General features: G+C 50.4%; 1 protein-coding gene across 1 annotated transcript in view; it reads right to left on the reverse strand.

Annotated features, from left to right (window-relative positions):
- Positions 1–16,140, reverse strand: part of LOC137327767 (uncharacterized oxidoreductase YjmC-like) — an 84,137-nt gene that overhangs the window by 61,922 nt on the left and 6,075 nt on the right. Inside the window, 2 exon segments of the mRNA XM_067993576.1 lie at positions 4,353–4,406; positions 4,500–4,561. Coding sequence (XP_067849677.1) covers positions 4,353–4,406; positions 4,500–4,561 — 116 coding nt within the window.

Below are 16,140 nucleotides of genomic sequence, written 5' to 3' on the forward strand. Positions count from 1 at the left end.
GTACAGTGACAAATTGTTTCTCTGAGGTTACAGTGACCCAGTGTTTCCCTGAGGGTACAGTGACCCAGTGTTTCCCTGTGGGTACAGTGACCCAGTGTTCCCTGTGGGTACAGTGACCCAGTGTTTTCCTGTGGGTACAGTGACCCAGTGTTTCCCTGAGGGTACAGTGACCCAGTGTTTCCCTGAAGGTACAGTGAACCAGTGTTTCTCTGAGGGTACAGTGACCCAGTGTTTCCCTGAGTACAGTGACCCAGTGTTTCTCTGAGGTTACAGTGACCCAGTGTTTCCCTGTGGGTACAGTGATCCAGTGTTTCCCTGTGGGTACAGTGATCCAGTGTTTCCCTGTGGGTACAGTGACCCAGTGTTTCCCTGTGGGTACAGTGACCCAGTGTTTCCCTGTGGGTACAGTGACCCAGTGTTTCCCTGTGGGTACAGTGACCCAGTGATTCCCTGAGGGTACAGTGAACCAGTATTTCCCTGTGGGTACAGTGATCCAGTGTTTCCCTGTGGTTACAGTGACCCAGTGTTTCCCTGTAGGTACAGTGATCCAGTGTTTCCCTGTGGGTACAGTGATCCAGTGTTTCCCTGTGGGTACAGTGATCCAGTGTTTCCCTGTGGGTACAGTGACCCAGTGTTTCCCTGAGGGTACAGTGACCCAGTGTTTCCCTGAGGGTACAGTGTGCCAGTGTTTCCCTGAGGGTACAGTGACCCAGTGTTTCTCTGAGGGTACAGTGACCCAGTGTTTCCCTGTGGGTACAGTGATCCAGTGTTTCCCTGTGGGTACAGTGACCCAGTGTTTCCCTGTGGGTACAGTGACCCAGTGTTTCCCTGTGGGTACAGTGACCCAGTGTTTCCCTGAGGGTACATTGACCCAGTGTTTCTCTGAGGGTACAGTGATCCAGTGTTTGCCTATGGGTACAGTGATCCAGTGTTTTGCTGTGGGTACAGTGATCCAGTGTTTCCCTGTGGCTACAGTGACCCAGTGATTCTCTGAGGGTACAGTGATCCAGTGTTTCCCTGAGGGTACAGTGACCCAGTGATTCTCTGAGGGTACAGTGACCCAGTGATTCTCTGAGGGTACAGTGACCCAGTGTTTCCCTGTGGGTACAGTGATCCAGTGTTTCCCTGTGGGTACAGTGACCCAGTGTTTCCCTGTGGGTACAGTGACCCACTGTTTCCCTGAGGGTACATTGACCCAGTGTTTCTCTGAGGGTACAGTGATCCAGTGTTTGCCTATGGGTACAGTGATCCAGTGTTTTGCTGTGGGTACAGTGATCCAGTGTTTGCCTATGGGTATAGTGATCCAGTGTTTCCCTGTGGGTACAGTGATCCAGTGTTTCCCTGTGGGTACAGTGATCCAGTGTTTCCCTGTGGGTACAGTGACCCAGTGTTTCCCTGTGGGTACAGTGACCCAGTGTTTCCCTGAGGGTACAGTGACCCAGTGTTTCCCTGAGGGTACAGTGTGCCAGTGTTTCCCTGAGGGTACAGTGTGCCAGTGTTTCCCTGAGGGTACAGTGACCTAGTGTTTCTCTGAGGGTACAGTAACCCAGTGTTTCCCTGAGGGTAGTGACCCAGTGATTCTCTGTGGGTACAGTGATCCAGTGTTTCCCTGTGGGTACAGTGATCCAGTGTTTCCCTGTGGGTACAGTGACCCAGTGTTTCCCTGTGGGTACAGTGACCCAGTGTTTCCCTGAGGGTACATTGACCCAGTGTTTCTCTGAGGGTACAGTGATCCAGTGTTTGCCTATGGGTACAGTGATCCAGTGTTTTGCTGTGGGTACAGTGATCCAGTGTTTGCCTATGGGTATAGTGATCCAGTGTTTCCCTGTGGGTACAGTGATCCAGTGTTTCCCTGTGGGTACAGTGATCCAGTGTTTCCCTGTGGGTACAGTGACCCAGTGTTTCCCTGAGGGTACAGTGACCCAGTGTTTCCCTGAGGGTACAGTGTGCCAGTGTTTCCCTGAGGGTACAGTGACCCAGTGTTTCTCTGAGGGTACAGTGACCCAGTGTTTCTCTGTGGGTACAGTGATCCAGTGTTTGCCTGAGGGTACAGTGATCCAGTGTTTCCCTGTGGGTACAGTGACCCAGTGTTTCCCTGAGGGTACAGTGACCCAGTGTTTCCCTGAGGGTACAGTGACCCAGTGTTTCCCTGAGGGTACAGTGATCCAGTGTTTCCCTGTGGGTACAGTGACCCAGTGTTTCCCTGAGGGTACAGTGACCCAGTGTTTCCCTGAGGGTACAGTCTGCCAGTGTTTCCCTGCGGGTACAGTGACCCAGTGTTTCTCTGAGGGTACAGTGATCCAGTGATTCTCTGAGGGTACAGTGACCCAGTGTTTCCCTGTGGATACAGTGACCCAGTGTTTCCCTGTGGCTACAGTGACCCAGTGATTCTCTGAGGGTACAGTGGCCCAGTGTTTCCCTGAGGGTACATTGACCCAGTGTTTCTCTGAGGGTACAGTGACCCAGTGTTTCCCTGAGGGTACAGTGACCCAGTGTTTCTCTGAGGGTACAGTGATCCAGTGATTCTCTGAGGGTACATTGACCCAGTGTTTCTCTGAGGGTACAGTGACCCAGTGTTTCCCTGAGGGTACAGTGATCCAGTGTTTTGCTGTGGGTACAGTGATCCAGTGTTTGCCTGTGGGTATAGTGATCCAGTGTTTCCCTGTGGGTACAGTGATCCAGTGTTTCCCTGTGGGTACAGTGATCCAGTGTTTCCCTGTGGGTACAGTGACCCAGTGTTTCCCTGAGGGTACAGTGACCCAGTGTTTCCCTGAGGGTACAGTGACCCAGTGTTTCCCTGCGGGTAGTGACCCAGTGTTTCTCTGAGGGTACAGTGATCCAGTGATTCTCTGAGGGTACAGTGACCCAGTGTTTCCCTGTGGATACAGTGACCCAGTGTTTCCCTGTGGGTACAGTGACCAAGTGATTCTCTGAGGGTACAGTGACCCAGTGTTTCTCTGAGGGTACAGTGATCCAGTGTTTGCCTATGGGTATAGTGATCCAGTGTTTTGCTGTGGGTACAGTGATCCAGTGTTTGCCTATGGGTATAGTGATCCAGTGTTTCCCTGTGGGTACAGTGTTCCAATGTTTCTCTGAGGGTACAGTGACCCAGTGTTTCCCTGAGGGTACAGTGACCCAGTGTTTCCCTGAGGGTACAGTGTTCCAGTGTTTCTCTGAGGGTATAGTGATCCAGTGTTTCCCTGAGGGTACAGTGACCCAGTGTTTCTCTGAGGGTACAGTGATCCAGTGTTTCTCTGAGGGTACAGTGATCCAGTGTTTTGCTGTTGGTACAGTGATCCAGTGTTTCCCTGTGGGTACAGTGATCCAGTGATTCTCTGAGGGTACAGTGATCCTGTGTTTCCCTGAGGGTACAGTGATCCAGTGATTCTCTGAGGGTACAGTGACCCAGTGTTTCCTCTGAGGGTACAGTGACCCAGTGTTTCCCTGAGGGTACAGTGATCCAGTGTTTCCCTGAGGGTACAGTGATCCAGTGTTTCCCTGAGGGTACAGTGATCCAGTGTTTCCCTGAGGGTACAGTGACCCAGTGTTTCCTCTGAGGGTACAGTGACCCAGTGTTTCCCTGAGGGTACAGTGATCCAGTGATTCCCTGAGGGTACAGTGACCCAGTGTTTCCCTGAGGGTACAGTGACACAGTGTTTCCTCTGAGGGTACAGTGACCCAGTGTTTCCCTGAGGGTACAGTGATCCAGTGTTTCCCTGAGGGTACAGTGATCCAGTGATTCCCTGAGGGTACAGTGACCCAGTGTTTCCCTGAGGGTACAGTGATCCAGTGTTTCCCTGAGGGTACAGTGACCCAGTGTTTCCCTGAGGGTACAGTGACCCAGTGTTTCCTCTGAGGGTACAGTGATCCAGTGTTTCTCTGAGGGTACAGTGATCCAGTGTTTCCCTGAGGGTACAGTGACCCAGTGTTTCCCTGAGGGTACAGTGATCCAGTGATTCCCTGAGGGTACAGTGACCCAGAGCTCATGAGTTCAAATCCCACCAGAACTAGTTGTGAAATTGAATTTGATAAATCTGGTAATCTGGGACAGGCACCGGATTAAATAACCATGAAATCTGTCGGACTGTCGTAAAAACCCAACTAGTTCACCAACGTCCTTCAGGGAAGGAAACCTGCCGTCCTGACCCGGTCTCGGCCTGAATGTGACTCCAGTCCCATACACTATCTGGTTGACCCTTAATGCCCTCTGAAGAGCCCTAGCAACATCACAAGGCCATTTAAAGCAGCCTATCCCACGTCCTCCACCTCCAGTGAAGATAGGGAAGCAGGGAAAGGGGCAGGGATTTCACACACAGCTTGAGACCGTCACGTCCCGATGGACGATAGTTTACCTCCTTTGCTCTGGTTGGTACTACCAGTGGAGAGGTGTTTGTGCAGGTCATCCCCTGTTGAAAGAAAAGGCAAATACTGTAATAAACTGCGAGTCCTACGAGTAATATTTCTAAATCCTTTTGTTGTCTATTATTTACTCTACTTACGATGAAACCGCATTTCATAGCCTGCATGGAATAAAATCCAGCGATGCCGTAGTGATTGGATCCTGGAATGAATAAAGCAGTAAAGCACAGCACTCTGTACAAGATGTCCCCACCCCTTCCCCACTCATCCCCTCTCTACCCACCCCTTCCCCACTCATCCCCTCTGTTCCCACCCCTTCCCCACTCATCCCCTCTGTCCCCACCCATTCTCCACTCATCCCCTCTGTTCCCACCCCTTCCCCACTCATCCCCTCTGTACCCACCCCTTCCCCACTCATCCCCTCTGTACCCACCCCTTCCCCACTCATCCCCTCTGTTCCCACCCCTTCCCCACTCATCCCCTCTGTACCCACCTCTTCTCCACTCATCCCCTCTGTACCCACCCCTTCCCCACTCATCCCCTCTGTTCCCACCCCTTCCCCACTCATCCCCTCTGTACCCACCTCTTCTCCACTCATCCCCTCTGTCCCCACCCCTTCCCCACTCATCCCCTCTGTACCCACCCCTTCCCCACTCATCCCCTCTGTCCCCACCCATTCGCCACTCATCCCCTCTGTTCCCACCCCTTCCCCACTCATCCCCTCTGTTCCCACCCATTCCCCACTCATCCCCTCTGTACCCACCCCTTCCCCACTCATCCCCTCTGTTCCCACCCATTCCCCACTCATCCCCTCTGTACCCACCCCTTCCCCACTCATCCCCTCTGTACCAACCCCTTCCCCACTCATCCCCTCTGTTCCCACCCATTCCCCACTCATCCCCTCTGTACCCACCCCTTCCCCACTCATCCCCTCTGTACCCACTTCCCCACTCATCCCCTCTGTACCCACCCCTTCCCCACATATCAGGAAGAGATAAAGGCAGTGGAAATAATTCAGAGACCAGTAACAAGAGATTTAGATCACTGATCTGATTACTGACGTGTAGTCACTGTTGTGCGGGGAGGGAGCGGGGAAGGAGGGGGAGGGAGAGGGAATGGGGAGGGGACGAGGAGGGAGAGGGGGAGGGAGAGGGAGAGGGGAGGGGACAGGGAGGGAGAGGGGGAGGGAGCATGGAGGGAAAGAGGGAGAGAGTGGGGGGAGAGGGGAGGGAGTGGGGGAGGAGGGGAGGGAGCGGGGAGTGAGAGGGGGGAGTGAGAGGGGGGAGTGAGAGGGGGGAGTGAGAGGGGGGAGTGAGAGGGGGGAGGGAGAGGGGGGAGGGAGAGGGGGGAGGGAGAGGGGGGAGGGAGGGAGGGAGAGAGGGAGGGAGGGAGGGAGAGGGAGACGGAGAGGGGGAGGGAGCGGGAAAGGAGAGGGGGAGGGAGCGGGAAAGGAGAGGGGGAGGGAGCGGGAAAGGAGAGGGGGAGGGAGCGGGAAAGGAGAGGGGGAGGGAGCGGGAAAGGAGGGGGGAGGGAGAGACGGAGGGAGAGGGTAGGGAGAGGGGGAGAGATTGTGGGGGAGAGGGGGGAGGGAGAGGGGGGAGGGAGAGGGGGGAGGGAGAGGGGGGAGGGAGAGGGGGGAGGGAGAGGGGGGAGGGAGAGGGGGGAGGGCGAGGGGGGAGGGCGAGGGGGGAGGGCGAGGGGGGAGGGCGAGGGGGGAGGGCGAGGGGGGAGGGCGAGGGGGGAGGGCGAGGGGGGAGGGCGAGGGGGGAGGGCGAGGGGGGAGGGCGAGGGGGGAGGGCGAGGGGGGAGGGCGAGGGGGGAGGGAGAGGGGGGAGGGAGAGGGGGGAGGGAGAGGGGGGAGGGAGAGGGGGCGGGAAAGGAGAGGGGGAGGGAGCGGGAAAGGAGGGGGGAGGGAGAGACGGAGGGAGAGACGGAGGGAGAGGGGGAGAGATTGTGGGGGACAGGGAGGGAGAGGGGGAGGGAGAGGAGAGGGAGGGGGATGGGGAGTGAGAGGGGGAGGGAGCAGGGAAGGGGAGAGGGGAAGGGAGTGGGGAGAGAGGGGGAGAAGAGAGGGAGAGGGGAGAGAGAGAGAGAGGTCACACACAAGCAGACAGCTTTTTACCTTCACCGTCTGAGCTGTGCCATGTGGGAACTCCACGAAGCTTCCCGTGTCCCAGAAAACCACAGGTGCAGGAAGTGTCGTCAGCTGGAGGAGCTCGAGCTCAGGATTTCGGAGCTTGAGCAGCAGCTGGGGTCACTGCAGTGCTTCCGCGAGGCTGAGACCTACATGGATGGCACGTTTCTGGAGGTGGTCACCCCGCAGCTTAAGAGAGTGCGGGCAGAGGGGGACTGGGTGACCGCCAGACAGATAAGGAGGACCAGGCAGGTAGTGCAGGAGTCCCCTGAGGGCATCTCACTCTCCAACCAGTATTCAGTTCTGTATACGAGTGAGGGAGAGGGTCCCTCTGTGGAGTGCAGCCAGAGCCAGGACCACAGCACCATGGAAGAGGGGGGAGGGAGCGGGAAGGGAGAGGGGGATCCCGCTCCCTCCTTCCCGCTCAGCTGCACGGGGGGGAGGAGAAAGTTCAGGATTCTACAGTTAGGGGAGCAGACAGGCGTTTCTGCGGCCGCAAACATGACTCCAGGATGGTTTGTTGCCTCCCTGGTGCCAGGGTCAAGGATGTCACTGAGCGGCTGCAGAACATTTTGGAGGGGAGGGTGAACAGCCAGAGGTCATGGTCCATATCGGTACCAACGACATAGGGAGAAAGGGGGATGAGGTCCTATAGGAAGATTTTAAGGAGTTAGGAAAAAGAGTAAGAAGCAGATCCTCAAAGCAATTAATCTTCGGATTACTCCCGGGACCACGCGCTGGTGAGTATAGAAACAGGAGGATAGAGCAGGTGAACGAGTGGCTGGAGAGATGGTGCAGGAGGGAGGGCTTTAGATTCCTGGGGCATTGGGACCGGTTCTGGGGGAGGTGGGACCTGTACAGGCCGGACAGGTTGCACCTCAACAGGTCTGGGACCAATATCCTCGCGGGGAGGTTTACTAGTGCAGTCGGGGAGGGTTTAAACTAGCTTGGCAGGGGGATGGGAACCTGAGTGTAGATTCAGATGGGAGAGAATCAGAACTGGAGATAGAAGGCAGAAAATTAGTAAGTAAGTTTGGAAGGCAGAGGAAACAAAGGTTAGAAAATAGACAACAAAGGAGTTTGGCAGTGATTAATGGTATTTACCTCAATGCAAGGAGTCTAGTGAATAAGGCAGATGAGCTGAGGGTATCGATAGACACGTGGCAGTACGTTATCAGAGCAATTACTGAAACATGGCTTAAAGAGGGGCAGGAATGGCAGCTCAACGTTCCTGGTTACAGGGTTTCCAGACGAGATAGAGAGAGGGACAAAAAAGGAGGGGGGGGGTGGCAATTTTGGTTAAAGAAACAATTACAGCTGATAGGATTTCCAATCCTCCCTGGATACAGGCGTCGTGCCGGAGGATTGGAGGACTGCTAACATTGTACCGTTGTTTAAAAAGGGAGCGAGGGATAGACCGAGTAATTACAGGCCAGTCAGTCTAACCTCGGTGGTGGGCAAATTATTGGAATCAATTCTGAGGGACAGGATAAACCGTCACTTAGAAAGGCACGGAATAATCAAGGACAGTCAGCACGGATTTGTTAAGGGAAGGTCATGTCTGACTAACTTGATTGAATTTGACAAGGAGGGTCGATGAGGGTAGCGCAATTGATGTAGTCTACATGGATTTTAGCAAGGCTTTTGACAAGGTCCCACATAAAGACATAGAAAATAGGAGCAAGAGTAGGCCATTCGGCCCTTCGGGACTGCTCCGCCATTCAAAATGATCATGGCTGATAGTCTAACTCAGTACCCTGTTCCCGCTTTTTCCCCATATCCCTTGATCCCTTTAGCATTAAGAAATATATCTATCTCCTTCTTCAATACATCTAATGACTTGCCCTCCACAGCCTTCTGTGGTAGAGAATTCCACAGGTTCACCACCTCCTGAGTGAAGAAATTTCCCCTCATCTCGGTTCTAAATGGCACACCCCATATCCTGAGACTGTGACCCCTGGTTCTGGACTCCCCAGCCATCGGGAACATCCTCCCTGCATCCAGTCTGTCTAGTCCTGTTAGAATTTTATATGTTTCGATGAGATCACCTCTCATTCTTCTAAACTCTAGTGAATATAGGCCTAGTCGACCCAATCTCTCCTCATACGTCAGTCCTGCCATCCCAGGAATCAGTCTGGTAAACCTTCATTGCACTCCCTCCATGGCAAGGACATCCTTCCTCAGATAAGGAGACCAAAACTGCACACAATACTCCAGGTGTGGTCTCACCAAGGCCCTGTATAACTGCAGTAAGACATCCCTGCTCCTGTACTCAAATCCTCTTGCAATGAAGGCCAACATACCATAGAATCATAGAAGTTACAACATGGAAACAGGCCCTTCGGCCCAACATGTCCATGTCGCCCAGTTTATACCACTAAGCTAGTCCCAATTGCCTGCACTTGGCCCATATCCCTCGATACCCATCTTCCCCATGTAACTGTCCAAATGCTTTTTAAAAGACAAAATTGTACCCGCCTCTACTACTGCCTCTGGCAGCTCGTTCCAGACACTCACCACCCTTTGAGTGAAAAAATTGCCCCTCTGGATCCTTTTGTATCTCTCCCCTCTCACCTTAAATCTGTGCCCCCTCGTTATAGACTCCCCTACCTTTGGGAAAAGATTTTGACTATCGACCTTATCTATGCCCCTCATTATTTTATAGACTTCTATAAGATCACCCCTTAACCTCCTACTCTCCAGGGAATAAAGTCCCAGTCTGTCTAACCTCTCCCTGTAAGTCAAACCATCAAGTCCCGGTAGCATCCTAGTAAATCTTTTCTGCACTCTTTCTAGTTTAATAATATCCTTTCTATAATAGGGTGACCAGAACTGTACACAGTACTCCAAGTGTGGCCTCACCAATGCCCTGTACAACTTCAACAAGACATCCCAACTCCTGCATTCAATGTTCTGACCAATGAAACCAAGCATGCTGAATGCCTTCTTCACCACCCTATCCACCTGTGACTCCACTTTCAAGGAGCTATGAATCTGTACTCCTAGATCTCTTTGTTCTATAACTCTCCCCAACGCCCTACCATTAACGGAGTAGGTCCTGGCCCGATTCGATCTACCAAAATGCATCACCTCACATTTATCTAAATTAAACTCCATCTGCCATTCATCGGCCCACTGGCCCAATTTATCAAGATCCCGTTGCAATCCTAGATAACCTTCTTCACTGTCCACAATGCCACCAATCTTGGTGTCATCTGCAAACTTACTAACCATGCCTCCTAAATTCTCATCCAAATCATTAATATAAATAACAAATAACAGCGGACCCAGCACCGATCCCTGAGGCACACCGCTGGACACAGGCATCCAGTTTGAAAAACAACCCTCGACAACCACCCTCTGTCTTCTGTCGTCAAGCCAATTTTGTATCCAATTGGCTACCTCACCTTGGATCCCATGAGATTTAACCTTATGTAACAACCTACCATGCGGTACCTTGTCAAATGCTTTGCTGAAGTCCATGTAGACCACGTCTACTGCACAGCCCTCATCTATCTTCTTGGTTACCCCTTCAAAAAACTCAATCAAATTCGTGAGACATGATTTTCCTCTCACAAAACCATGCTGACTGTTCCTAATTAGTCCCTGCCTCTCCAAATGCCTGTAGATTCTGTCCCTCAGAATACCCTCTAACAACTTACCCACTACAGATGTCAGGCTCACTGGTCTGTAGTTCCCAGGCTTTTCCCTGCCGCCCTTCTTAAACAAAGGCACAACATTTGCTACCCTCCAATCTTCAGGCACCTCACCTGTAGCGGTGGATGATTCAAATATCTCTGCTAGGGGACCCGCAATTTCCTCCCTAACCTCCCATAACGTCCTGGGATACATTTCATTCGCCTTCCTAACTGCTTGCTGCACCTGAATGCTCACTTTCAGCGACTGGTGTACAAGGACACCCAGGTCTCGTTGCACCTCCCCTTTTCCCAATCTATCACCATTCAGATAATAATCTGCCTTTCTGTTTTTACAACCAAAGTGGATAACCTCACATTTATCCACGTTATACTGCATCTGCCATGTTCTTGCCCACTCACCCAACTTGTCTAAATCACATTGGAGCCTCTTTGCATCCTCCTCACAGCTCACATTCCACCCCAGCTTTGTGTCGTCTGCAAACTCGGAAATATTACATTTAGTTCCCTCATCCAAATCATTGATATATATTGTGAATAGCTGGGGCCCAAGCACTGATCCCTGCGGTACCCCACTAGTCACTGCCTGCCACCCGGAAAAAGACCCGTTTATTCTTACTCTCTGTTTCCTGTCTGTCAACCAATTCTCAATCCATGTCAGTATATTCCCCCAATCCCATGTGCTTTAATTTTGCACATTAACCTCTTGTGTGGGACTTTATCAAAAGCCTTCTGAAAATCCAAATACACCACATCCACTGGTTCTCCCCTATCTATTCTATTAGTTACATCCTCAAAAAACTCCAGTAGATTTGTTAAGCATGATTTCCCTTTCATAAACCCATGCTGACTTTGTCCAATCCCGTTAATGCCCTCCAAGTGTTCTGTTATCACATCTTTTATAATAGACTCTAGCATTTTCCCCACTACTGATAGGCTAACTGGTCTGTAATTCCCTGTTTTTTCTCTCCCTCCTTTTTTAAATAGTGGGGTTACATTTGCCACCCTTCAATCTGTAGGAACTGTTCCAGAGCCTATAGAATTTTGGAAGATGATCACCAATGCATCCACTATTTCCAGGGCCACTTCCTTTAGTATTCTGGGATGTAGATTATCAGGCCCTGGGGATTTGTCAGCCTTTAGCCCCATTAATTTCCCTTGCACTATTTTTTTACGAATACTGATTTCCTTCAGTTCCTCCCTCTCACTGGACCCTTGGTTCCCTAACATTTCTGGGAGGTTATTTATGTCCTCCTTTGTGAAGACAGAACCAAAGTATGTGTTTACTTGTTCTGCCATTTCTTTGTTCCCCATTATAATTTCCCCCATTTCTCACTGTAAGGGACCTACATTTGTCTTCACTAATCTTTTCTTCTTGACATATTTATAGAAGCTTTTACAGTCAGTTTTTATGTTCCCTGCTAGTTTACTCTCATACTCTATTTTCCCCCTCTTAATCAATCTCTTTGTCCTCCTTTGCTGAATTCTGAACTGCTCCCAATCCTCAGGCTTGCCGCTTTTTCTGGCAATTTTATATGTCTCCTCTTTGGATCTAATACTATCCCTAATTTCTTTTGTAAGCCACGGTTGAGCCACCTTTCCTGTTTTATTTTTGTGCCAGACAGGAATGAATAATTGTTGTAATTCCTGCACACGTTCTTTAAATATTAGCCATTGCCTATCCACCATCATCCCTTTTAGTAAAGTTCCCCAATCTATCAGAGCCAACTCGCACCTCATACTTTCGTAATTTCCTTTATTTAGATTCAGGACCCTAATTTCGGATTCAACTACTTCACTCTCCATCTTAATGAGGAATTCTATCATGGCAGATTGGTCAAAAAAGTAAAGGCCCATAGGATCCAAGGGAATGTGGAAAATTGGATCCAAAATTGGCTCAGTGGCAGGAAGCAAAGGGTAATGGTCAACGGGTGTTTTTGCGACTCGAAGGCTGTTTCCAGTGGGGTGCTGCAGGGCTCGGTACTCGGTCCTTTGCTTTTTGTGGTATATATTAACAATTTGGACTTAAATATAGGGGGCATGATTAAGAAATTTGCGGATGACACAAAGATAGGCCGTGTGGTTGATAGTGAGTAGGAAAACTGTAGACTGCAGGAAGATATCAATGGACTGGTCAGATAGGGAGAAAAGTGGCAAATGGAATTCAATCTGGAGAAGTGTGAGGTAATGCATTTGGGGAGGGCAAACAAGGCAAGGGAATACACAATAAATGGGAGGATACTGAGAGATGTAGAGGAAGTGAGGGACCTTGGAGTGCATGTCCACAGATCCCTGAAGGTAGCAGGACAGGTAGATAAGGTGGTTAAGAAGGCATATGGGATACTTTCCTTTATTAGCCGAGGCACAGAATGGTGACACCTGTCTGTCTGAACACTTTGGTTGCCTTGGCAACGGGCAGTTGAAAAGACTGTCTGTAATCACCAGGTATTGTTCTGTGATTTATAAATGCGAGAGGTTCGAGGATTTCTTGACATTCACCTGAGGAAGGAGGAAGCCTCCGAAAGCTTGTGAATTTTAAAATAAAATTGTTGGACTATAATTGTGTTGTAAAATTGTTTAGAATATAAGAGCAGGGAGGTTATGCTGGAACTGTATAAAACACTAGTTGGGCCACAGCTTGAGTACTGTGTACAGTTCTGGTCACCACATTACAGGAAAGATGTGATTGCACTAGAGAGGGTGCAGAGGAGATTTACGAGGATGTTGCCAGGACTGGAGAATTTTAGCTATGAGGAAAGATTGGATAGGCTGGGGTTGTTTTCCTTGGAACAGAGGAGGCTGAGGGCTGATTTGATTGAGGTACAAAATTATGAGGGGACTAGATAGAGTGGATAGGAAGGACCTATTTCCCTTAGCAGAGAGATCAATAACCAGGGGGCATAGATTTAAAGTAATTGGTAGAGGGATTGGAGCAGAAATGAGGAAAACTTTTTTCCCCCAGAGAGTGGTGGGGGTCTGGAACTCACTGCCTGCGAGGGTGGGAGAGGCAGAAACCCTCAACTCATTTAAAAAATACCTGGATGTGCACCTGAAGAGCTGTGACCTGCAGGGCCACGGACCAAATGCGGGAAAGTGGGATTAGGCTGGGTGGCTCGTTTCTCAGCCGGTGCGGACACGATGGGCCGAATGGCCTCCTCTGTGCTGTAAATTTTCTATGATTCTATGATTCTTTGAGGGATGATATGTTAAAATTATCATCAAATGAGGCCATTTGGGTTGAGCTAAGGAACAAAAAAGGGGCAGTCACACTACTGGGAGTGTACTATAGACCCCCAAACAGTCAGAGGGAGATAGAGGAGCAAATATGTTGGCAAATTTCTGAGAAGTGCAAAAACAGTAGGGCAGTAATAGTCGGGGATTTTAACCACCCTAATATCAAGTGGGACACAAACAGTGTGAAGGGTTTAGAGGGTGCAAAATTCTTAAATTACATTCAGGAGAACTTTTTTAGCCAGTACATAGCAAGCCCAACAAGAGAGGGGGCAGTTCTGGATTTAGTTTTCGGAAATGAAGGTGGGCAGGTGGAAGGAGTATCAGTGGGAGAGCATTTTGTTTGGTAGTGATCATAATTCAGTTAGATTTAGCATAATTATGGAAAAGGACAAAGATAGAACAGGAAAGAATAGACTGGCGGCCAACATAAAAGGGAATCCAAAAGTCTTCTACAGGCTGTAAACAGTAAACGGGTAGTAAGAGGAGGGGTGGGGCTGATTAGGGACCATAAAGGAGATTTACTTACGGAGGCAATGGGGATTCCCGAGGTACTAAATGAGTGCTTTGCATCGGTCTTTACCAAGGAAGATGCTGCCAGAGTCTCAGTAAAGGAAGATATAGTTGAGATACTGGATCGACTAAAAATTGATAAAGAGGAGGATCTAGAAAGGCTGGCTGTACTTCGAGTCTTGACACGATGGGTCGAAGGGCCTCTCTCCGTGCTGTATAACTCACCCGCTCCGGATGAGATGCATCCGAGGTTGCTGAGGGAAGTAAGGGTGGAAATTGTGGGGGTACTGGCCATAATCTTCCAAACACCCTTAGATACAGGGGTGGTGCCAGAGGACTGGGGAATTGCAAATGTTACACCCTTGTTCAAAAATGGGTGTAAGGGTGTGTCACTCGCCGCAGAATACCCAGCCTCTGACCTGCTCTTGTAGCCACAGTATTTATGTGGCTGGTCCAGTTAAGTTTCTGGTCAATGGTGACCCCCAGGATGTTGATGGCGGGGGATTCGGCGATGGTAATGCCGTTGAATGTCAAGGGGAGGTGGCAAACTAGTCAAAAAAGTACAAGCCCATGGGATCCAAGGGAAAGTGGCAAGTTGGATGCAAAATTGGCTCAGTGGCAGGAAGCAAAGGGTAATGGTCGACGGGTGTTTTTGTGACTGGAAGGCTGTTTCCAGTGGGGTTCCGCAGGGCTCAGTACTCGGTCCCTTGCTTTTTGTGATTTTTATTAATGATTTGGACTTAAATACAGGGGGAATGATTAAGAAGATTGCAGATTATACAAAAATTGGCCTTGTGGTTAAAGCTGTAGATTGCAGGAAGATATCAATGGACTGGTCAGGTGGGCAGAAAAGTGGCAAATGGAATTCAATCCGGAGAAGTGTGAGGTAATGCATTTGGGGAGAGCAAACAAGGCAAGGGAATGCACAATAAATGGGAGGATACTGAGGGGTGTAGAGGAAGTGAGGGACCTTGGAGTGCATGTCCACAGATCCCTGAAGGTAGCAGGACAGGTCGATAAGGTAGTTAAGGAGGCATATGGAATACTTTCCTTTATTAGCCGAGGCACAGAATATAAGAGCAGAGAGGTTGTGCTGGAACTGTATAAAATACTGGTTAGGCCACAGCTTGAGTACTGCGTCCAGTTCTGGTCACTCACCTGACGACGGGGATAATCTCCGAAAGCTTGTGATTTAAAATAAAATTGTTGGACTATAACCTGGTGTTGTAAGATTCCTTACATTTGTCAACCACATTACAGGAAGGATGTGATTGCACTAGAGAGGGTATAGAGGAGATTTACGGCTCATTTTCGGCCGGCGGGGACGCGATGGGCTGAATGGCCTCCTTCTGTGCCGTAAATTTTCTATGATTTCCCAGAATTAATTTTCCCTGAAATTGGTCTAGGTTTTTTTTAGGGTCCCAGGAGTTTACACTGCTGGTGATTGGGGGTGGGGGGAGGGTATGGAGGAGAGTATTGGGGGTAGGGTATGGGGGGGTTATTGGGTGGGGTATTGTTGGGGTAGTGTTGAGTGGGGTATGGGGGAGGGTATTGGGAGGAGGGGATGGGGTATTGAGTGGGGTATGGGGGAGGGTATTGGGAGGAGGGGATGGGGTGTATTGAGTGGGATATTGTGGGGAGGCTATTGGGGAGGTATTGAGTGGGGTATGGGGAGGGTATTGGGAGTATTGGGTGGGGTATTGAGTTGGGTATGGGGGAGGGTACTGGGGGTATTGGGAAGAAGGTATTGCAGGTATTGGGGGAGGGTAATGGGGGTATTGAGTAACTATTGGGGCTATTTGGGGGTATTGGGGGTTGGGGGTTTTGGGGGATATTGGGAGGGCATTGTGGGTATGAGGTTATTGGGGGAGCATATTGGGTGTTATGGGGGTATTGGGGAGGGTATTGGGGGTATGGGGGTATTGGATAAGGATATTGGGGGGTATTGGGAAGGCTATTGGGGTATTGGCAGAGGGTATTGGGGGTATCGGGGTAGGTTACTGGGAGTACTGGGGGAGGGTATTGGGGGATTGGGAGGAGGGAATTGGGGGGTTTGGTATTGGGAGGATAGTGGGGCGTTTTGGGGGGAGGGTATTGGGGGGAATTGGGAGGGCATTGGGGAGTGTTGGGTGAGGGTATTGGGGGTATTGGTGGGTATGGGGGAGGTTATTGTGGAGTATTGGGGGTATTGGGAGGGTATGGGGTATTGGGGAGGGTATGGGGGTATTGGGGGCTACTGGAGAGGAT

The sequence above is a fragment of the Heptranchias perlo genome, chromosome 12 (genome assembly GCF_035084215.1).
Source record: "Heptranchias perlo isolate sHepPer1 chromosome 12, sHepPer1.hap1, whole genome shotgun sequence".
NCBI lineage: Eukaryota > Metazoa > Chordata > Chondrichthyes > Hexanchiformes > Hexanchidae > Heptranchias > Heptranchias perlo.